This window comes from Oryctolagus cuniculus, chromosome 8, assembly GCF_964237555.1.
Source record: "Oryctolagus cuniculus chromosome 8, mOryCun1.1, whole genome shotgun sequence".
In the NCBI taxonomy this organism is placed as follows: Eukaryota; Metazoa; Chordata; class Mammalia; order Lagomorpha; family Leporidae; genus Oryctolagus; species Oryctolagus cuniculus.
Genome location: NC_091439.1, coordinates 9,867,515 through 9,891,636, shown reverse-complemented (window position 1 = coordinate 9,891,636; position 24,122 = coordinate 9,867,515). Strand labels below are relative to the sequence as shown.

Sequence of the window (24,122 nt, the reverse complement as noted above, 5' to 3'; positions counted from 1 at the left end):
CCATGGCCCAAACGTGGCCAATCACTGTAACCCCTGCCCAGTTACCTACACACGCTTTCAAATTAAAGCGAAGGCTGAATTTACCACGCAGGTTAAAAGGATTAAAAGATTAAGGAACAGAGAAGCCAGGGCTTTCTCCACCTCACTCTCCTGTTTCAACCTCAAATTACCGCCAGCCCTCTAATGAGGAGCCTACTCACTGCGAAGGCACTTAATTACCCACGAATTACACCAACCGTAACCAATTTCAGGATCACACATCAGATTTTCCCCCAAACGCGAATCTGCTAATTAAGTTACATGAAAGGCAAACGAACAGGCAATTTGGATGTGACACTTATCCATGAGAAAGCAGACTTACAGGATGAGTACTGAGATTCCCAAGAGCAGCCACTCCTGGCGCACGGCGCGTTACACACGGGGATAATTGCAGCTAAAATACAGGGAGGCAGAGACCCGTCTCCTCGACTCAAGCATTTCCAGGAAACAACAAGAGGATTCTTCTCCTGCCAAACCAAGCAGGCCCAGGGGGACCTGCTCCGGCCTGTGAATCAACCCACACGCGTTTGCTTGCTAAGGCCAACCGGTTCCTAACTCCCAGGGATGCCCACGGCACACACTGCAGCTGCCTTGTTCTGAGTCCTCATCGAATGAATCTGCCTCTTAGCTCATCAAGCTTCGTATTCTGAGCTCTTTCCACTTCTCACGAGAAAAAAAAGGATCGTAGGAGAAACACCTGTCTTTGCAACTCGAATTTTTTGTAAATAAACTTTCCAAGGTCTTGCGTTGTGGCACAGAGGGTTAGGCGACGCATGGCCTGTGACGCCAGCACCCCACATGGGTGTGGATTTGAGTCCAATCCAGCGGCCTGTTAATGCTCCTGGGAAAGCAGCAGGAAATGGCCCAAGGACTTGGGCCCCTACCACCCATGTGGGAGACCCAGATGGAGTTCAGGCTTCTGGCTACGGCTTGGTCCAGCCCCAGCTGTGCTGCCATTTGGGGAGTGAATCAGTGGATAGATCTATCTATCTCTGTCTCTTTCTCTTTCTCTCTCCCTCCCCACCACCCTCCCCCAAGTTACTCTGCCTTTCAAATAAATGTCTTTAAAAAAAAAAAAAGGCATTTTCCCTGCATACACTCCTGCACAAAGACATCACTGAGAAAGAAAATCCGTTCGACCAAAAGGCCTAGGAACTTGTAGGAAAATACGCAGTGTTTGTGGCTGAGGCTGGTGTGCAGCTGCAGCGAAGCAGCCTTCTGACCTGCCACCAAACAGCGCCAGCCCAATCCCAAGCCCAATCCCAGGAGCCCTGCAGCAGTGGGGGTGGGAGGCAACACTGGCTCGCAAGGGCTTACTGGGCACTACAGGTTACGGGTTAAACTATGCCAGATGTGACCTTATTAGGAAGCAGTCACTGTGGATGCTGGTGGGGGCAGGGGGTACATGCTGGGCTCATCCTGCTCCTCCCCAGCAGAGACATGGGGGGGGGGGGGGCAAAGGCAGAGAAGCCCCACAAGCTGGGAAGGAGTGCCCCATGGGCTGCAGATGGAGCTCAGCCTGCTGTTAAGGGAAGCAATTCCCGTCACTCCGAACACCCAGTGTGTGGTTACATCAGCCCTAGGAAACTGCACTTGAACTTGGGTTCCTTCCCCTTACCCTGCTCCGTCCAAAGTCCGCAGGGAATCCCCAGTTTTGCGGCTGGGTCTGGCAGGGGAGGCCCCTTCACAGGCTCAGCCCCAGTGCTGCTGCTCCTCCTCTCCAGCTCCCCAGCCACCTCCTCCCAACCCCACCCTGGCCCTGGGCACCATCCCTGCCCCTCCCCCACCCGCCCTCCATCTGCCAAGGGTGGGGGAGGTGGAAGTCCCCTTCCCCGTGGGTGGTTCCTGCACCCCTTCCGCCCACACTGGTTCTCACAGAATCTTTGCACTTCTTTCACTTCTCACTTAATACCACCTCCTCCTGCCCCAACAAGCCCCTCCTCCACGCCCACACACACAGGCACACAGACACACACACAAAGGGGGCTGGGCCAGGACCCAGAGCTGAGCCCACACACCACCCTGTGTCCTCCCCCCACCACGGAGATTTTCTGCTCAGGGGCCAGATTCACTTCCCTCAGAAGTGAGTCCTCCCAGACACAGCTCCTCCATTCTCCCCCGGAAAGCGGCCCCGCCACGGCCTACGCACCTGTCCACCCCACGTGCCAGAGCAGGCCCGACCCCACCCGGCAACCCCACCCGTCTCCCCATCACAGCCTGACCGGCCAGCGGAAACCCGACACCGCGCCGCGTGCCCAGAACACAGGCAGTGTCTGCTGGAGGTTGCTAAAATCCAGGGCCAGAGATGGGAAACAAGGCTGGAACACCTCCCCCGCAAGGTTTTGCCTACAAGGGCACTTGGGCCTCTCATGGTTTCTTCTTCTTCTTCTTTTTTTTTTTTTTTTTTTTTGTAAGATTCACTAATTTATGTGAGAGGCAGAGTTAGAGAGGGAGACAGAGAGGCAAAGAGAGAAGTCTCCCATCTGCTGGTTCACTCTCAAATGGCCTCAATGGCTGGAGCTAAGCCGATCCGAAGCCAGGAGCCAGGAGCTTCTTCCGGGCCTCTCACAGGGGTGCGGAGGCCCAAGCACTTGGGCCATCTTCCACTGCTTTCCCTCCTGGGTCTTCTTCATCCAAACGTATAAGGCATGTGACTCCTTAGCCTGGACCAGTGGTCCCCCAAGCCGGCCCAGCATGAGAATCAGAGAGCTCCTGATTCAGGAGGCCCCAGATGGGTCAGGGTGATGCCAAGTCTGCAGTGCCCCGGCTACAGAGGCTCATTCAGTGGAGCACAGGCTGCGGTCGGCCTGTGCACCCTCCAGCCACCGCCCGCCCCCCCCCCCCGCCACTTAGGCAAAGCCCTGGTTATGGTCAGTGACCACGACTTCCGTGTGACTAAGCCCTGCTGGGCAGAGCTAAACACAGTGTCCCCAGCCAGCAAGAGTTCAAGGTGAGTACAGACCCACTGGCCTGGGACACCTGGGATACCTGGCCGGGGGGTGGGGGGAGTGCCCAGGGCAGCTCCTGAGGCCAGCAGCCCTCCCACAAGTCGGATAGCAGCTGGGCCGCATGGTGACCACTGCAGGACAGACAGGCAGAAAGAACCGGGCTCTGGGTGCTGACGCCAACCTGCTGGGCTAACCAGCCGCCGCCGCCACCCTGCCTCCAGGCTTCTCGGGAGGTGACATAATGCCTCCCTGATTGTTTGCACCGGTTGAGTCAGGGTTTTCTGTTACCGGCTGCTGAAAATAAATCACAAAGCAACAAAGCAGCTCAACCTCTGCACACACAGTGAAGGCATGTGTGCCAGAGTCCTCCTAAAAATGCCAGGGTTCAGTAGCTATGGAAACCACCTTGAAACAGTGCAAAGCTGTACTGCAAAACGTACCTGCAGACAGAACTCTGGGTCTGTCCCATAAGAGCCACAGTTGGTGGTGGTGGTAGTGGTAGTGGTGGTGGTGGTGGTGGTGGTTGTCCCCACACAGGATACACTACAGCCTGATAAAGAATCCGACTGCTGGCACAGGCATCATCAGGCTAAGCCACAGCTGGGCACGAGTGCTTCCACAGATTAAGGTCTGTCCCCACTTCTAATCTGGATTCCCACTAACATGTCCGGGAGGCAGCAGGGGACAGCCCAAGTACTTGGGTCCCTGCTACCCACGTGGGAGACCTGGACGGAGTTCCTGGCTCCTGGCTGTTGTGGCCATTTGAGGAGTGAGCCAGGGACTGGAAGCTCTGTCCCTGTCTCCTTCTCTATCTGCTGTCTGCCTTTCACACAAAAAATAAACTTTTTAAAAAATATGGAATAACACACAATGCAATATAATTTTTTAAAAAAATAATCCAATCGTTTAAGGCAACAATGTGGCATAGCGGGTAAAGCTGCTGCCTGTGACGTTGGCATGCCACACTGGTGCTGGTTTGAGTCCCAGCTGTTCCATTTCCCATCCAGCTCCCAGCTAATGCACCTGGAAAAGCAATGGGAGATGGCCCAAGAGCTGGGACCCCTGTATCCATGTGGGAGACCCCCATGAAGCTCCTGGCCCTGGCTCTTGCAGCCATTCACAAAGTGAGCCAGTGGATGGAAGATATTCTCTCTCTCTCTCTCTCTCTCTCTCTCTCTCTCTCTCTCCCCTTCTCTCTGTAATTCTGCCTTTCAAATAAAAAAAATTAAATCTTAAAAAAAAAAGGAATTCAGTTGTTTCCGCATGTCAATCTTCGAGTCGGTCTCCTTTTACAGACAGCTCCAAGACTATCAGTAGATCTCGCTGGACAAAGGATTTCCCAACCTGTTTCACTGCAGATACAAACACGAAGGCAGACAGGTCCAGAGAGAGGGACACCTGGGACCACACGTGGACACAGACAACAGACAAGTCCAGACAGATGGACACCAATCACATGCTGCTCTGCCACCTTACAGAATTCGCTTCCTTTTGTGAACTGTTTCCTCCTCTAGGACATGGGAACAGCACTGCACATCCACCCGGGTATTTAAGGAACGCGCAGGTGAAAGCTCTGTAAACCATAAGGTAAAATCCCAGGGCAATCACTGGAATCCTCGCTTAACTTAAGTGGATTTAACACGGCCCAATTTGAAGAGATAAACATGAATCATGATCCCAAAAGATTCACGGCACCCAAAATGCATGCCACGTACATCTGCTGTAAACATCAACTGGAACGCTGTCTGGACTGTAATTCCCACTGAACGGCGCCCACCGCAAGTAATTCAGTGGCACAGCGAAAGGCAGCAACACCCACGAGGCAGCACAAACCTAGAACTCGGTGCTGTACGGGGAGTGAGGCGCACACGAGTGACCTCCTGTCGATGCTGTACAGGGAGTGACCTCCTGCGGACAGTCTGACACTGTCCCCTCTCCCCTGGGAGGGCTGCTCTTCGGGAGCTATTCTCCGGGAACGACCTGCAGGCCCAGGATGTCTGTGGACATTTCACGGGGGCAACTCACCTTTCCCACGGGGGATGAATGTCAGTGCAACAGCCGTGCGCCGTTCAGAAAACAGTGGGCAGCACAACACAGATCAGAAGGTGGGAAAAAGCAGGGCTGGCCCTGTACCCCTGTTTCTCAAACTGGGGGGCACGCGTGTGTTTTAGAGAAGACGACGCCCTTGGGTATAAATGACCCTCTTCCTGGTACTTAAACTAGAAGCTTTCAGAACAACAGAATTGGTCAGTGAGTGGCTTTTAAATGATTAAAAATTACCAAGCCATGTTGAATTTTTTTTTTTTTTTTTTTAATTTCAAGAATCTCCAAGCCGCAGGGGTGGGCACTGTGGTCCACGGAGTTAAGCTGCTACTTGGGACGCTGGCATCTCATCTCAGAGCACAAGTTCAAGTCCCAGCTATTCTGCTCCCCATCCAGCTCCTCCCAACGCGCCTGGGAGCAGCAGGGGATGGCTCAAGGACTTGAGTCCCTGCCACCCATGTGGGAGACCCAGACAAGAGTTCCAGGTTCCTGGTCTCAGCCTGGCCAAGGCACGGAGCCTACAGTCATTTGGGGGAGCAAACCAGCACACAAAAGACACCACCACCCGCCCTACCAGCCACTCTTTCAAATAAATCAATCTTAAAAAACATGACAATCTCCATTTTTATAGCACACTCTTAAACAGGAGATCACCCCTTCTCTGGGAGCAGACACCTGGGGAGGCCTACGACACACAAGACTAAAACTCCGGCTAAGCACCGGAGCACCTGTGAGACGTGGTGTGGACTACCACAGTAATTACTTGTCAAGAGATAGCATTACTAGTACTCTGGAATCGTATTTCACACGTGGACGACTAACAACAAACTAATCGCTTCGATGACAGTTCATTAAAAATAAGTAACAAGCTCCCAGGAGTCCCCATTATCTTAATATCGGTGTTCCGAGACAGGGAATGCTGCCTTGGGAAATTATGGTTCTCCTCTGAGCCTTGAAACCCCAAGCTCTGCCACTCCCTCAGTAGTAAGAAACCGAGACACCTTTACAGAGGAGCCAGCAATGATGCTGCTGCTGTCGGGATGCGTCTGGGGCCAGCGCTGTGGCACAGCAGGTTAACGCCCTGACCTGAAGCACCGGCATCCCATGAGTGCCGGTTCTAGTCCCGGCTGCTCCTCTTCCGATGCAGCTCTCTGCTGTGGCCTAGGAAAGCAGTAGAAGATGCCCAAGTCCTTGGGCCCCTGCACCCATGTGGGAGACCTGGAAGAAGCTCTTTGGCTCCTGGCTTAGGATCGGCGCAGCTCCAGCCGTTGTGACCATCTGGGGAGTGAACCAGCAGATGGAAGACCTCTCTCTCTGTCTCTACCTCTCTCTGTAACTCTGTCTTTCAAATAAATAAAATAAATCTTTAAATCTTTAAAAAAATATGCATCTAAAAATGGCTGTATGGGAGGGTGGGGGGGTGCTCTGGCACAGATGGTTAAGCTGCCATCTGCGACACCAGCATCCCACACGGCCGCCAGTTCAAGTCCTAGCTGCTCTACTTCTGATCCAGCTCCCTGCTAAGGCACCTGGGAAGGCAGTGGAAGATAGCCCAAGTGCTTGGACCCCTGCCACCCATGTGGGAGACCTGGATGAAGCTCCTGGCTCCTGGCTTTGGCCTCACCTAGTCCTGGCCCTTGTGGCCATTTGGAGAGGGAATCAGCAGATGAAGGATCTCCGTCTCCCCGCCTCTCTAACTCTGCCTTTCGAACCAGTAAAATCTTCCCAAAAAAAAAAACTGCCTTCATTTCTCATGAACATAGCGTGACAAGATGATCAGAAAGCCACCCCCAAAACAGTGGCCATGGTACAAAAGCTGCCCCAAATTACCAGCTCCTTCCTATCCACCTGCAGGCCCTTCTGCAGAGATGTGAGTCGGGTTCCCAAGTCTCCTGCATCCAAGGGCCCCTGCCTTCTCGCCGGAAACAAGGCTGCTCAGGGACAGCTCCATGTCTGTGTGGAAATCTCCCTGGACTGGCCCACAGCAGAGTGGGCCTGGCTCCTCCCAAAGAAAGCACATGACAGAAGGGACCCCACCAGGCCTGGGAAAAGCAGTGGAGGATGGCTCAAGGGTTTGGGCCCCTGTACCCACGTGGGGGACCCAGATGTGGCTCCTGGCTTCAGCCTGGCCCAGCCCTGACTTGTGTGGCTATCTGGGGAGTGAACCAGTGGATGGAAGATTTCTCTCTCTCCCTCTCCCTCTCTCTCTCTCTGTAATTCCAGCTTACAAAATAAGTAAGTGTAGGAGCCTTTCAACTGGGAAGGAACTTCCGTTTCTGCAGGGAAACAAAGAAGAGTCAAGAACAGTTCCATCCGCCCCACCGCCACCCCAGGGGCCCCATAGCCTGCACTGTCCAGAGGAAGCTTCTCTGGACGTCGGTGCCGTACTTCCAGGGTGTCGCTGAGAGGCCTCAGGGCCCCTTCCCACCCAACTCTGAGGCTCTCTGCCCCTGAGAGGAGAACAGGAGAAGCTGGGTTACTGCCACTCCTTGCCAGGTGGACGTGCATTTGAGAACCAAACACCAAGGGCCTTCCACAGACAGTGAACCCAGCCAGTCAGCAGTTCCGAAGCTTACAACCGGTGAGAAAGCGGAGATGATATACAAGGGTGCTTCAAAAATGGAATGAGAATCCAAGGTTGGGGTGGGCATCTTGCCTGATGGTGAAGGCACCCACATGTCACCACGGAAGGACCTGGGTTCCACACTCGGCTCTGGCTCCTGATCTCAGGAACTGAGTGGGAGACCTGGAGCAAGTTCCCGGCTTCAGCCAGAGTGCAGGGCCACTGGGGGCATTTGGGAGGACAGGAGCTCTCTCTCTTGCTCTCACTCTGCCTCTCAGGTTCACTAATTAACATGAGTTTATTTCGGTGCAAAAAAATGCTTTAAATATATGCACAGTTTTGTTTTGTTTTGACAGAGTGGACAGTAAGAGAGAGAGAGAGAGAGAGAGAGAGAGAGAGAGAGAGAGAGAAAGGTCTTCCTTTTGCCGTTGGCTCACCCTCCAATGCTCCCGTGGCCGGTGCACCACGCTGATTCGAAGGCAGGAGCCAGGTGCTTCTCCTGGTCTCCCACGCGGGTGCAGGGCCCAAGCACTTGGGCCATCCTCCACTGCACTCCCGGGCCACAGCAGAGAGCTGGCCTGGAAGAGGGGCAACCAGGACAGAATCCGGTGCCCCGACTGGGACTAGAACCCAGTGTGCCGGCGCCGCAAGGCAGAGGATTAGCCTAGTGAGCCATGGCGCCGGCCCCACAGCTTTTTCATAATATGCATTTTTCAGGAACTTTTTGAGGCCCCCTACTAAGCATGGGCACCAATTTTTTTTTGCACCAAAATAAACTTCACCTTTAATTCCATTTTGCAGAAGCTTCTGGATGTAGCCTCAGACAATGCATCGATAGTTTGCCAACACTTAAACGTTCTGCATTCTCACACATCTTCCTCCCCCACTCAAATAAAAGGCTTATCAGAGATATGTACCCAGACAGCCAGCTCAGCTTCCCCAGCGCTCGCAATCCCAGTAACAGCTGAAGTCAGCTCTCATCTGCCCTCATCGCTGGAACCCCGGCACCGGTCTGTTCTTCCCAGCAAAGAACCGTTTACTGCTGATATTTGAGAACACCCAGGAGAGCCACGGGCATGGAGAGGAGAGAGGGAAGAAGGTTTTCCCAACATTGCTTTTCTGGCTTTCAACCAAATACAACTGCACAGCATCCACAGATGATGGGGTCAAGACAACATCAACAAATCCTCAGTGAGGCCAATTACCCCGAGAGTTTTCCCAAACTGCGTGAGGTGGTAGCAAGGGCTCCAGCAGCCTCTGCCCTCAATGGGCATTGTGCAGGTGTGCACGCACACACTCACACACACACTCACGTCTTCACATGGGGAGCCTCTCCAAGGATGGCTGTCGGTGGTCTGATGCTATTATTTTTTGATGATGCATTTATTTTTTGGAAGGGCAGAGTTACAGAGAGGCAGAGACAGAAAGAGGTCTACCATCTGCTGGTTCACTCCCCAAATGGCTGCAATGACCAGAGCTCAGCCAATCCGAAGCCAGGAGCCAGGAGCTTCTTCCAGGTCTCCCACACGGGTGCAGGGGCCCAAGAATTTGGGCCATCTTCTGCTGCTTCCCCAGGCCATAGCAGAGAGCTGGATCAGAAGTAGAGGAGCCAGGAATTGCACTGGCGCCCATATGGGATGCCAGCGCTGCAGGTGGCGGCTTTACCAGCTACACCACGACGCCAGCCCCGTTTTAGTATTTTTAAAGATTTATTTATTTTGACAGTCAGAGTTCCAGAGACAGAGGGAGACACAGAGAGATCTCCTGTCCATTGCTTCACTCCCCAGATGGCCACAATGGCCAGGGCTGGGCCAGGCCAAAGCAAGAAAACACACAAAGCCAAAAGACACAAGCTTGAAGTCAAGTTCACATGAGTAAATAGAGATAAAATTACAGCAAAATACTGCAAAATTGTACACCAAAGACATAAAACACATACATCAGCACTGATCAAAGTGAACCAATATTTGAATTTTCAAATCAATGCCGGTGTGGGGCCAGCACTGTGGTGCAGTGGGCTAAGCATCTGTCTTTAGTGCCGGCATCCCATAGGGGTGTGAGTTCAAGTCCCGGCTGCTCCAGTTCTGATCCAGTTCTCTGCTACAGCCTAGGAAAGCAGTGGACTTGGGCCCCTCTACCCACGTGGGAGACCCAGAAGAAGCTCCTGGCTTCGGATCAGCCCAGCTCCGACCACTGCGGCCTTTTAGGGAGTGAACCAGCAGACGGAAGACCTCTCTATCTCTACCTCTCAAACAAATAAAATCTTTAAAACAAAAAATCAATGCAGGTGGGACAAGTTTCAGAACTCACTATGATGACGGCTGCACAATCTGCCATTTATTAAAAACCTACTGAGCACATTAAGTGGGTGAATGGTGTTAGGTCACTCAATGTACAGCTTGAGCAACTTCTCTGCTGATGGTGTCAATTTACCCTTTTAATGCAGGAGCCAGCATTGTGGCACAGAGGGTCAAGCCACTGCCTCAATATCAGCATCCCATATGAGCACCAGCTGAGTCCCTGTTGTTCCACTTCTGATCCAGCTCCCCAATAATGGGAAAGTAGTGGAAGACGGCCCAAGTGCTTGGGAGCCTGCACCCATGTCGGAGACCCAGAAGAAGCTCCTGGCTCCTGGCTTCAGCCTGGCCCAGCCCTGGCTGTTGCAGCCATGTGGGGAGTGAACCAGCAGACGGGAGATTCTCTCTCTCTCTCTCTCATTCTGCCTTTCAAATAAATACATCTGATAAATAAATAAATAAATGGGTGGATGGTATGGTGTATGAATTATATCCCAGTAAAACTACTAGCAACTAACTAAACAAACCAATCCAGTAAGTAGCAACTAGCATTTTTAAAATGACATAAAACAGGATAGAAAACAGAGTACACTGGACAGGTGCTGTGCACAGCAGTTAAGTCACCGCTTGGGATGCCCACATCCCCCAACAGAGAGCCCGGTTTCAGTTCTGGCTCCTCTACTTCCTCTAACGTGCACTCTGAAAGCAGAAGATGACGGCTCAAGAACTTGGGTCTCTGAGACCAGTGTTGTGGTGTAGAAGGTTAAGCCTCCACCTGCTGTGCCAGCACCCCACATGGACAGCGGTTTGAGTCCCAACTGCTCCACTTCCGATCCAGCTCCCTGCTAATGTGCCTGGGAAAGTAGCAAAGGATAGCCAATGTGCTTGGGCCCCTGCACCCAGGTGGAAGACCTGGAAGAAGCTCCTGGCTTCATCCTGGCCTTGTGGCCATTTGGGGAGTGAACCAGAAGATGGAAGACTTCTATCTATCTCCTTCTCTGTTATCTCTGCCTTTCAAATAAATAAATAAATCTTCATTTATTCAAGATTTATTTAGTGGCCGGCGCCGCAGCTTACTTGGCTAATCCTCTGCCTGCGGTGCCAGCACCCTGGGTTCCAGTCCCGGTTGGGGTGCCGGATTCTGTCCCGGTTGCTCCTCTTCCAGTCCAGCTCTCTGCTGTGGCCTGGGAAGGCAATGGAGGATGGCCCAAGTGCTTGGGCCCTGCACCCGCATGGGAGACAAGGGGAAAGTGCCTGGCTCCTGGCTTCGGATCGGCCACAGCGCACCAGCCATAGCAGCCATTTGGTGGGTGAACCAACAGAAAAGGAAGACCTCTCTCTCTCTCTCTCTCACTAACTCTGCCTGTCAAAAAAAAAAAAGACTTATTTATTAACCCCACTAGAGTTCAGGTTCCTGGCTTTAGCCCTGGCTCAATTGGGCGTCTAGGAAGTAAACCAGGGGAGAGAAGATGCCTTTTCTTTCAAATAAAATTAAAAGTAAAAAAAAAAGTACACTGTAGACTCATTTTTTTAATATAGATTTTACACATGTATACAGTCATACAGCCACATATATGCCTGAAAGTAGACTGGCCACCAGCCTAAATCATTGACACAATTCTCCCGCAGCCCAACCACCTTTCATTCTTTCTCAGGCTGTGTCAAAAGACCACTAATGTGGACAGGGCTGGGGGGGAGCTGGCACAGCCGTTACCATACGGGACGCCCTCACCCCAGATCAGAGTGCATGGGTTCAAGTCTCAGCTTTGCCTCCTGCTAATGCACATCCCATAAAGCATCAGCTGATGGCTCACGGAGTCAGGTCCCTGGCAGCCACGCAGGAGACTCCAAGTTCCCAGCTCCCTCAGCACAGGTGCGGGCATTGGGGGAGTGGCTCGGCCTATGAGCGCTCTGTCTGTCCATTTGTCATCTTTTTCTCTCTCTGCCTCTCAAATAAACAAACCAGAGATTTTTCAGAAAGTAATAGTCATACAAAAAAGAGCGGTAACATTAACATCTACTAAGTTGTCTCACAATTAAAGCTTTATGAGCTTAAAATCTGCAAAAAGGACACCTTTGCCATGTTGTAAGTACTGATGTTTTTAACAGCATTCACAATCCCTTTTTCAAAAATGGGTTTATTTAAAAGGCAGAGTTACAGAGAAAGGAGAGACAGAGACAAGAGGGGGGGCGGAGATCAAGAGATCTTCCATCTACCGGTTCACTCACCAAACGGCTGCAACAGCCGGAGTTCAGCCAGGCCAAAGCTAGGAGCCAGTATCCTCATCTAGGTCTCCCACATGGGTGCAGAGGCCCAAGGGCTTGGGCCAGCCTTCGCTGCTTTCCCAGGCACTTGAACCACAGAGTTGCATTGAAAGAGGAGCAACCAGCACGCCAACTGGCGCCCATATAGGATGCCAGCACTGCAGGCGGAGGCTTAACCCTCTCCGCCACAGGGCTGGCCCCATCTGATCATTTTTTACCAACACAATGAGACAGGCTGACGTAGCCTCAATTCAGTGCTATCTCTGTTGTCTCCCTCCTCCCTTTTCTTTAATACAGGCACTCGAAGATGCTCCCGTCAACAGTCATGAACAGAAGCAGCTTGGGGATAGCAGTATCTCCACATTGGCTAAACCCCGTCAGTTTTATCCAAAAATCACCAGAATGTATCATGAACGTAACAATCTCTCAAACACGGCCAGTTCACCAGCCCTCTGCAGCAAACACAGTCACAACTCAAACTACGCTCAAAAATAAACCTCAGCGGAGGTGCTCGGCGGAGCAGCCGGGAGGCCCCATCTGGGACAGGAGTGTCGGGACCAGACTGCAGGCTCTGCTGCAGAGCCCAGCTACCTGCTAGCGCGCACCCCGCGAGGCAGCCGCTGACGGCTCAAGCACCTGGGTCCCTGTCATCCACGTGGGAGACCTGGACTGAGTGCCAGGCTCCTGGGTTCAGCCCGGCCCAGCCACGATTGTTGCAGGCACCTGGGCAGTGAACCTGCAGGTAGAAAAATCTCTCTAATAAGATGAAAACAAAAAAAAAAATCCAAAAAATAAAAATAACACACCAACACCTTACTGTGGCATCTCAGGCCCCATCTCATCTCACTAACGTATAAACCACACTGGGTTTCTCCAGGGATCCTGGGCTGCTACCAGAACAGGGCTCAGGAGTCCAGCCTCAGGGCCTTTGCACCTGCTGTTCCCTCTGCCCACAGCACTCTACCTCTGCACACCGTGCGGCTGCTCCTCCAGCCCCCAGACTGCAGCCAGTGCGTCCGTGCCCTCCTGACGGTCGCCTCACCCGTCTCCCGCATCACCCCCTACCACAGGATGGGACTCCTGCTCGTTCTCATCACGCACGTGACTGCTCGGTTTACAGTTACCCCAGGGCGCGCCTTGTTCGGGCTTTTATCTTCAATACTCAGCACGGTGCCCCACGCTCAGCAGCCGCTGGCTGGCGAGCCAGACAGAGGGCGCGAACGCAACTCGGGAAAAGCAAGTGAGGCAGGGTATTCCAACAGCCTTCAGTACCACCTTATTTTAAAACAGGCACGGCAACTCCTAGCAGTAACCATCACAACTGCGGAAGACAAGGGCATGCAACAGCCAGCGCAGGCATGCGCCCAGCTCTCACGCAGCGGCCGCGGGCAGGGCTCACTCCCGTTCTCCTTACCTCTGCTCTTGAGAAGGCTCGTCCAGATCCTCTTCAGAATCACCCTATAGAGAAAGCACACGGGTCAGCAGGGGCTGCGAAGGGACCCAAAATCAGCATTAGAGACGGTTCTGCCCAGCGACAGGGGTGATGAACTTGTCATCAGTGTCTACGACAGCTGTGGGCTGAGACACAGGCCAGGACACCTGCACCCCCAACAGAGCGCCTGACTCCTGACCTCCCCGTCTCCCGTTAGCGCATAGCCTGGAGGGTGGTAGGGACAGCTCAAGCTATTGGGTCCCTGCCACCCACGTGGGAGATCTGAGCTGGGACAGGTTCCCAGGACCTGGCTTCAGACCCAAGCTTGGCTGTGGCGGTCATTTGGGGAGTGAACCAGCAGATGGAAGATCTCTGTCTCTGCCTTTCAAATAGACTAATACATCATTCAAATACGTAAATGAAATCACTGTGTAAACCCCTCCAACTTTAAAGTAAAACCACAACTTACACATAATCCCAAAGTGATTTCACCACCTCTCTCCAAAAGCTGTTTTTTCAATGCTTAAGTTCAAACATACAAGATAAAGTTTAATGCTAATGAAAACCCCAAATGCAGACAATGTACTCTGTTTAGCTTAGAATCCTCTTAGTAAACACCTGTATATTCTCACACACAGAAAAGGTGGCGGATAATTTCATAAATGACAGCAACACCGCACCCAGAAGCTCTCCCAAAGTCACCTGTCAGACTCACACCCAGGAGCCTGACCACTGGTAACGTGCGTAAGTAAAAGAAAACAGGGGCTGGAAGCAGGAGCGGCAGGCGCCTGAACCGACACAGACAGCCAGATGCAATTCAAGGCTGTGTGGCTCGCTCTCGCCGGCCACAGCCTCCCGGAGCTCACGCAACTGGCTGCAGCGGACTGATCCTGCTCTCCCAGCTATACTCCAGGGAGCTCTGCCACACTGCCCATCCTCCTGGGCAAGACTGCGACCCAAGCCTGTATCCACGAGGCCCAAGCCGGCCTCTCCCCATCACCCCTACGGGTACCGGATGAATGCCTGCCTAGCCCCGACGGTGAAGGCGGGGTGTCTGTGGTCAGCACAGCTCCAGGCCGGGTGCCCAGCCCCTGGCAGACATCCCATGGTCCTTGCAGGAGGCGTCAGTTCAGAACTCCAGCACCACCTCCCGATGCCTCCAGGGGATACAGATGGACCTCCCCAGAAGCAGTTGACCAACAATCAAATTCCCAAGGTCAGGGGCTCCCAGCTTCGGCTTTAACCCGATCCCTGCTTCCGTCAAGGACCCCACCACGGTCCTGGACCCCCTGGGCAAGCCTGAGGGTCCTCCTGCGCTGCCCCCTTCCCCTCACCTCCATCAGTAAGTCCTGTGCACCGGGAGAAGACACCGTGCAGGCGCGTCCTGTCTTCTCCCACCCTGCGGCCGGGTCATCAGCCCACAGCCTGGGGATCCCCAGAGCTCGAGGACCAGAGCAGCCGGGCCTTTCGCTCTTGCTCCAAGACGGCTGCAACAACCCACCCTGCGCATGCCTGCACCAGCAGTCGGGGGCTACCCATCCCCTGCTCCATAACCACGCAGTGGGTGCTGAACCACACTGTGGCCCCCAGTCACACACTGCCACCGCGATCTCTTCCCCCCACAGCTGTGACTGAGCCCTGCTCTCTCTCTACATTCCAGCACTTGAGTGTTACCTTAGGGTATTCCCAAAGGGAAGGGAGCAGACCCTACATTCCTGCCCCTGCTCTGGGGCCCAACACTTGCTGGGTCCAGACTTCACCACTGCCCAACTTTCTTCTAACCTTGGGTCGGGGATTTAACTGCTCTCTGCCTCGGTTTCCCCATCTGTAAAATCAGGTCCTAGTTTCCAGTTACTAGCACAGTACTAGGACTTCAAATATCCCCCAAGGGTTTACGTGACACGGGGGGGAGGGGGGGCACCCAACTGTCACATGGCTTCTCCAGTATTGATGGTGGAAGCAGACTAAACCAAAAATAAGTCTCTATGACAAAAAGATTTCCAAATACTGGTCGATGAGTCACAGACTGGGGTGGGCTGCTATCACCTGACTCAGTACCTGAGAGAATCAAAAAGAACTCAGAGGCTCACCAGACCGTCTCCTGTTTCACTTTCTGTCCATATCTGTTATCAGACATGGGGGGGGGGGCAAAAATAGGTATTTTTAAAATTTTCACTTATTTATTGGAAAGGTAGCGAAACAGACAGAAACCTTTGACTCACTGGGTCACCTTTCGGTATGCCTGCAACGGCTGGGGCTGGGTAAGGCTGAAGCCCAGAGCAGGGAACTTAATCTGGGTCTCCCACAAGGCTGGCAGGACCCAAGTGCTGCAGCCATCCGTGGCCTGCTGCCTCCCCAGGTGCACATCAGCAGGAAGCTGGAACCAGAAGTGGAGCCCGGACTTGCACCCGGGCACTCCGATGTGGGATACAGGCTTCCCAAGTGAGGTCTAAATGACCGTGCCAAATGCCCATCCCCAGACATGAAGAAGGTGCACAGGGCTGCCCCGTGCACACACTGCATCGCTTCTGGGCAAGAGAAACACCTGAACATCCATCCAGGTTGCCAGGCCAGCAACACTTCCGATTCAGCGTATTGAAGTATTGTCAGAAGGTCAAAAGTAAGGAAAACTTCTGTAGACCGAAGAATAAAATCGCCTTTTTCCTTTCTTTCTCTAATTATCACTAGGGCAAAATGGGATTAAAAGGTAAGTTTATTTTGGTGCAAAAAAAAAAAAAAAACTTGAAATTCTGGGGTGGGCATTTGGCCTGGCGGTTGACACGCTGCTGGCTGAGACACCCCCACATACAACATCAGATGCCTGGATTTGAGCCTTAGTCCTGCTTCTAGTCCTAGCTTCCTGCTAGTGCACACCCAGGGAGGCAGAGGTCATAGGTCAAGTAGCTCGGTCCCCTGCCGCCCACATGGGAGACCTAGACTGAGTTTTTGGCTCCTGGTTTGGCCTGGCTCACCCCTGACCATTGAGGGCATTTGGAAAGTACCAACAGATGGAAGATCTCTCCCTGCCCTTAGAAAAAAAGAAAGAAAAATGAAACATTTGAAATCCATGCAAAGTGTTTTTTTCATAATACATATGTTCTATAAACTTTTTAAACATTCCACATATGGAGGCCAGCAAGGTAATAGCAAGGTAAAGCCACCGCCCGCAGCACCAGCGTCTGATATGGGCGCCGGCTAGAGTCTCAGTTGCTCTATTTCCGACCCTTATGTCAGGTGCTAAGTCCAAGGCACTTAATTCTCATGAAATCTTCTGATATAAGCACGATCATTCCCCCTGCTGAAAACTGAGGACAAAAGGTAAAGGAACAAAGCTTTAAAAAAAAAAAAAAAAAGGATAGCACTGGGACTCAAACCCTGGAGGCCGGGCCACAGAGTCTGGGAGTTTATAACAATTCAGTCATTGTATCTGGTCCAACTACAGAAGTGTTATTCAAGATCTTGATCACAGGCTGGTGCTGTGGCACAGTGGGCTAAAGCCCCATCCTGTAGTGCTGACATCCGATGTGGGTGCCAGTTTGAGTCCTGGCTGCTCCACTTCCGATCCAGCTCCCTGCTAATGCACCTGGGAAAGCAGCAGAGGATGGTCCAAGTGATTGGGCTCCTGCACCTACATGGGAGACACAGAAGCTTCTGGCTTCGGATCAGCTCAGCTCCAGCCATTGAGGCCATCTGGGGAATGAACCAGCAGATGGAAGACCTCTCTCCCTCTATCTGCCTCTCTCTGTAATTCTGTTTTTCAAATAAATAAAATAAATCAAAAAAAAAAAAAAAAGACTTGATCACTTAGAGACTCATCAGAAAAAGATGGAAAAAAATCCCACTCAACAGGAAATATTTCCAAAGTAAATAATTACTCAGATAATCAGTGTTGGGGCAGGCATTTGGCTCAGCTGTTAAAGAGGCCACCAGCATCTCATAAGGTAGTGCCTGGGTTTGTCTCCATTCCACTTCTGATCCAGTTTCCTGCTAATGCACACCCTGGGAGGCAGCAGATGATGGCTCAAGTACTTGGGTCCCTGCCAACCATGTGGGAGGCCCAGATGGAGTTCCTGACCCCTGCCTTCAGCCTGGCCCAGCCCTGACTGCTGTGGGCATTTTGGGGAGTGACCAGTGTATGGACGGTCTCTCCTTCTAACTACATGAAGAGAAATATGTTGGAAAATAAATAGTGCTGGCAGATATTTAGTTCATACCATGTCTTCTGATGTCACCTATGACTGACAGCCCCAGGTTCTAGACGCATCCTTTGGTCTTCCTGAATGTCAGGAACCCAACAAACTAGTTACCTAAGCGGGAAAACCCTCCGATTTGAATGGCACCTATAAATACTCTCTTTTCAACAGACGCCACATAACACACAGCAGGAAACTGTTTCTTTGCACCAAAACAAGCTTATCTCCTAATTCTATTTTACCAAACTCATCTTGTAATTCCATTTTAATTCCGTCTCCCATGTGCTTAAAAGATAACTTTCTTCAGAACTCTCTGCAGCTCATGAGAGCACTAACGCATGTGGCTGTCTCTCTCCCTCCTGCCCAGGTAGAAGCAGAGAAGATGGCTTTCTAACATTCACACATCCAGTGGGAGTATTTAGAAAAGTATTCTGAATACCAGTTTCACTTTCATTATAGCTGTGATTAAAACAGCTCAGCTACAAATGTCTCTACCGTGTGTACTGCACAAGGCTTCATTCTAACATTTTAATTCTTTTTTACCAAAACACACTGTATTAAACACATAAACAAAACCAGACACTAAGAATAGCTTCTGACCATATAAATATGATAATTCCTCATGCCCTGGGCCCTGACATTTCCACCTCTGAGCTCAGCGACTACGAAAAACCTCCAACTCTGGAACAAACAAGAATTTATGATTTCTTTGCCTGTCAGTCTCCTCTGTCTTCCAACATCACCCAGCATGAGGTACAGACTGCAACTGGGCAAAAAGGCAAAAACAGATACGTAGGAGGGCTTCTTGGCGGGGGGGGGGGGGGGGGGGGGGTCCCACTCCCACGGGCACCTGGCAGTTTCTAGTCGCCAGCACGCGGTCAGTGGGCAAGGGCAGCAGCGAGCGCCACTGCTCAGGACCAGCTCAACAGCCCAAGGGCAGGATAAGACCCTCTCTGCCCAGGAGGTCACTGGCAATGAACTGTTCTCCAAGTAACCACCCCAAGGGCTAAGTGCGCCTCTCTCAGCAGGATTACAAAAGCCGTGCTCTTTCTGCATCTTCCAAGCTGCACCGACCAGATCACCGAAGAAAGCCAGAGTTTCCGCTCCCCAACCTGCAGAAGTCTCTCTCAAGGACCGGTCTCACTCAGCCTTCGTGGAAGGCCCAGGAGAATTCTCCCGAAAGATCACCTCTGCCTTGAAGCTGTTATTCATTATCCCCCAGTCAAGACGCCTATTCCAAATATCTCCGAACCAGCCCTCCACACAGGAGAGAGAAAAGCTAAACCTGCAGAGCCTGGCCAGTGAACTTCCAGCGACACATCCTGTTTTTCTAAGCAGCCACAAAAGAGACAACATAGAATTAAGTGCTGCCACCCATGTGGGAAGTCACGTTCATCTTAAACACTGCCACACACAGCTGAATATCCCCTTATAATGGAACCCTCACCACCACTACCAACGCGCGGGCGCGTGCACACACACACACACACACACAAAATGTGCTTTGGGTAACTACCGTTGCTGGTGAAAAACACCCATCAAAAATATTCTACTTAAATGTGTACAATTAAATAAATAAACCTCTAGGCATTTTGCCTGGAGAAGACACCTGCATCCCACATGGTCAATTTGCAATTCTGGCTCCAGCTCCAGACTCCAGCTTCCTGCTAATGCAGACCCAGGGAGGCAGCAGCCATGGCTCAAGCAATGGGGTTCCTGCCTGGATTCAGTTCCCAGCTTTCACCAGCCTATGCCCAGCCACTGCAGGCATCTGTGCCATGAGCCAGGGGCTGGGAGCTCTGTCTGTCTGTCTCTGTCTCTCTCTGCCTCTCAGGGAGATCAGCCAACTCTGGAATCGTAAATGCTGTTCTTTTTTAAAACAAGAAGGGTAAGTTGCACTGAGAATTTGTCAAAATTCAACCTTAAACACAACAGCCTATCAGATCTGTAACTGCTGCTACCCTCCAAACGGCCACGGATTCGCGGTAGAATCTAAGTATTTTTCTTCATGTAACCCTTCTATCACCATACGGGGGGAGGGGGGGACACCAAAAACCTGAAACTCAAGTTCTTAAGTGGGTGTATTCTTCCATGAATTAAAGGCGCTTGGAGAAAATCCAAGACTACAATCCTTTCAAGTCCCATCTTCCCAAAGCTACTCAGCGCTCAGGGCGAGTGCGTTCCCTCCGGTCCTCCACCAGCGCTGGGGCCAGCCCCTTGCCAATTAAACACAGCAGCAGCCCCCTTAAGGCAGAATAGGGCACACCCCCGTCTGCGCGCCCTGCAGCCCGGCTGCGGCGGCCTGGGCTCCCACCTCCTGAACTCGGGGCCGGCGTGACTCACGCTCTTGTCACATGGCGAGGGAGGAGGCCTGGGAGGCCACCGTGGCCAGGTGTTCAGGCTCGGCCCTGCGGTTTATTTGCCTTGCAAAGTGGCCCCGCGCGCCTGTGCCGCGGGGGGTGGGGGCGCAACGGCCTCCCCGCCCCTCCTCCCTCGCACACCCACAGCCCGCCCCGTCACCTGGACGTCCTCACCTGAGTGGGCAGCAGGAGTTCCCCTTCTTCTGCCTGCCACAGCTCCACCACGTTCGGCAAGGGCTCAATCGCTGCACCGACACCAAAAAGCACACCGCGGCGTTAGTGCGCGGAACGCGAGCGCTTCCTGTTTCCCTCGGCGTCCTCCCGTGCCACCCGCCTCGCCCCAAAACAAGCCCCGTCTCCCTGCTCAGAGCGGACCGGGGGCACCCGCACAATGGAACTGGGTGTGCGCCGCTCGCAGCGTGCGGGCTCGGGGTGCCGGACCCAGGCAGGCGGGGGGGCCCGGGGCCACGCCACGGGGGGCACCCCAGGGCTCGGCAGCCCGAGCTTCTGGCCCGGCGGAACAAAGCTGCAGGAAGCCGGGCCGCGGCGAGGCACCGGCGCGCGCCACACAAAGCGGGGGCTGCGCCCGGGGCGCAGGGGCCCGCGCACAAAGGCTCCGGGGCGCGCGCGGCTAGCGGTCCCCGAGCCCCGCGGCTGGACGGGGCGCAGCGGTGCGCAGAGATGGGGGCGGGGGGGGGGTACACGCGGCGTGCGGAAAGCCTTATCAGCCGCGGGCTGCAACCGCTGGGCTCCCTCGCCCGCCCCCCTGCCTCTCCTCCCCTCGCCCTCTCCTAGATTTCGGCTGCTCCCTACAAGAAAGAGGCGGGAGGGGGCGGGGTGGAGAGGGAACGCGAGCCCAGCGCCGCGAGGCTGACCTTGTCCCTGAGCCCCTCCCGGGCGGCAGCAGGGCAGCAGGACCTGGAAGACGCCCAGCAGGAGGTTCACGGCCGCGGCCGTGCGACAGTAGCAGCCGGGCTGCGGGCGTCGGAGCCCCGCCATGCTGGTGCTCGCGCTGCTCTCGGCGGCTCGCCGCTCGCTCGCTCCCTCGCTGGCGCCCGGGCCGCCTCGCCCCGGGCCCGCCCCCGCGCCGCCCCGCCCCGCCCCGCGCCGCGCCGCCCCCGCCCCCGCCGCCGCAGCTGCTGCTCCAGGCCGGGGCGCGCCGCTCGCTCTGGGCGCGTGTGCGCCACAGATAGGGTGGGACGGATCGCGGCGGGGTGCGGGGGAGACGTGGACAATGCGAGCGGCGGCCGCGGGCGTCCCGCCCCGGCGCGCAGCGCGTGGCCGCCGGCCGGGCGCTCTGCTGCAGCTGGGGCAGGGTCTCCGAGAGGCGTCCGGGGAGACCTGGGCCGGGGGCACCCACCCCCGACCCACATCCCCGCCCGTCCGCTTTTTCTCCCGGAGCGTTTTTTGAGGAGGTCGGCGCTTTGTTCGCGCACACGGGGCCACGGCGGGGACCGTGCCCACGGGGAGGGGGCGGCGGCGATGGGGAGCCGCCGCGCGAGAGCCCTCAGACAGGATATTAGTGGAAATAATGCAGTGGTTGTCAGGAAACGCGAGTGCAGCCACATGGCTACAGCCAGTTCTGCAGCGAGGATATCCGGTGGCTGCAGAGGCTGTAATTTAGAATAAAAAGAGCTCTCCCAAGACCCGGGAGGCTGACCTCAGCGCCGCGTGGCGGTGGCGCGCCCGGCACCCTCCGTGGAGATGGTCCAGGTCGCGACAGGTGGGGAAGCCTCTTCTGGCGAGATGGATGGCTTTGCAGACCCTGCGATAACAATAAACACTTCCCTTTCGGAATCAGATTGCAAAACTCCTCCAGCCTCTCCTGAAACAGGACTGCGGGCGAGCGTGCAGACGGTTGCCAGTTGCTGCCATTTACAGTATAGGGTATTTTGTTAGCCCCGGCTGCGATGCCCATCACCAATATGCCTAAGACCTGAGATCTCTTTTGAACTAACTTCACGCCTTGGCCAACGCTGTCACCCAGAGCTCCCTCTGCATAAATTTGGAAGTGTGGAGAGTCTTTGGGCTTTCTTGTTGATTTGCTGATTTGCTGCCTGCAGCCTGGCTTGTTTGAAATTCAGAGTACGAGTGACAGGGCACACCTGCCTTCTTGCATTGATCCTTTGTTTAATTGCTACGGTGCCTTCCAGTCTAGACTGTGGCAGAGCCCTGGTGGCGTAGCAGGACAGATACCAGTTGTGAAGACATAATGAGGTCCTCTGAATCCAGCACGCTATGTCTACAGATCACGCCAAACGAGGGTAAATGGCCAAATTTGCTTGACCATACTTAAGTAGATGAGCATACATGTAAGTTGTTGACATGGGGGGAGGAAAGGGCTCTTTGCCTTATCCAACGTGAACACCTCCAAGTGCACCTTATCTTCCCTCCGTTAGCCAGGATCCCCAGTGCCATCGAGGGTGCCTCTATTTCTCTGCACTTATTGCCTTCGGCCCCTTGGACTCTGCAGGTCCCCCATTGTGAACCCTTGTACAGCCCACCCCGGCACTGACTGCACCTCCACAGTTAGGTTTCTAAGCTCTCTCCTTTTTCTGCATATTTACAATGCATAATTTTAAGCTTCTCGGGGCTCCTCTAAGAAAGAAAAGCAAAAACAGACATTGACAGTTTTATTAAATAGGTTTAATAAAAAAAAAAAGTCATCATGCAAAGCTTTCCCACTAAACAAAAATGGTTTTTACTTTGTTAGTAGAAAGCTTTTCCCACACTAACCAGTGCCACAGTGGCAATGGAAATGCAGGGAAGTGACTTGAAAGAGAGAATAACACTGCTGTTGACCAGGAGTACAAGTCTGCTCGAATTTGTTCTACCACAGGGTTTTAAGATCAGCCTGCTTTTTCAAGTTTCTGCTCTTGGGGACTGCACCAAAGTGGGTAATGCTATTTGACTGCTGTTGGAAAAGCCAGGATCATGTATCTGCAGTGCCATGGGGTTGCAGAAGGATGCAGTATTACACAGCTGTCTTCTTAGATAACTCTGACCCACTTAGCCCTCTCTGGAGGTATTTTTCTTGCTGACTCATGAACAACAGGAAAGTTATGGCCCATTAAGCAGCATCATGTTTTGGAGTAAACTTGTTCTCCAAAGAACACGCCTGCGTATTTGTGCTGTATTGCCTTTCTTCCCTTTGTCGACAGCAGATAGTCTCACAGTGTGTTAGAGCTGGAGAAGTTTTGCAGATCATTTAACAGCCCCAATGCCTCATTTTACTGCAGAAAACCAAGCACAAAAAAAATGAAAAAATAGCCAAGTTATACAGCTCCTTTTAGTAGCAGAATTATGAAAAACTGCATATGAAATAATATTAATGGAGGAAAAAATCATGTGAACACGAGTCAAGTTAATACGGAAGTCACATACACATGACCAGAGCATGGGAGAGACAGCAGGGTGGTTATCTGGGCAGGGTCTATCAATTTTAAGTTACAGTCATATAAGGTCAATTTCTTTTAAATTGTACCTATAAATGGCTAAGACTACTTATTTTTAAACATGCAAGATGTTGGGGCTGCTATTGCGGCGCCACAGACCAAGCCACAGCCTGCCACATGGGCTTCTCATATTGGAGTGCTGGTTCAAGTCCCAGCTACTCTTTTTCTAATCTAGCTTCCTGCTAACCCATCTGGGGAAACAACAGAGAATGAACCAAGGACTTGGGGCCCTGCTACCTGTGTGGAAGACCAGGAAGGAGTTCCCAGCTGCTACCTTTGGCCTGCTCCAAGCCCAGCTGTTGAGGCCATTTGGGGAATGAACCAGAGGATGGAAGCTAACTTACTTTCTCTCTCTCTCTCTCTCTCTTTCTCTTTCTCTTTCTCTTTCTCTCTCTCTCAAATGCTCTTTCAGATAAGTGTTTTCAAAAAACTATGCAAGATGCTGATCATGATTCCTACTTAATTTATGCTTTATTATTTTTTTTTTTGACAGGCAGAGTTAGACAGAGAGAGAGAGACAGAGAAAA

The 24,122-nt window shown here is 53.0% G+C and overlaps 1 protein-coding gene across 8 annotated transcripts in view; it reads right to left on the bottom strand.

The window, feature by feature from the left end:
* Positions 1-24,122, bottom strand: part of TMEM131L (transmembrane 131 like) — a 199,845-nt gene that overhangs the window by 161,762 nt on the left and 13,961 nt on the right. For 4 of the 8 annotated variants that reach the window (XM_051819935.2, XM_051819938.2, XM_051819936.2 and 1 more), the window contains exons 1-3: positions 21,016-21,212; positions 20,315-20,385; positions 13,570-13,613 (exon numbers count right to left, since the gene is read on the bottom strand). In XM_051819935.2, coding sequence (XP_051675895.2) covers positions 13,570-13,613; positions 20,315-20,385; positions 21,016-21,139 — 239 coding nt within the window. In that variant the 5' untranslated portion in view covers positions 21,140-21,212. Of the gene's footprint in view, positions 1-13,569; positions 13,614-20,314; positions 20,386-21,015; positions 21,213-24,122 lie in introns of those variants that run through there. The other 4 variants (XM_051819931.2, XM_051819934.2, XM_051819932.2 and 1 more) reach the window with 1 other exon arrangement.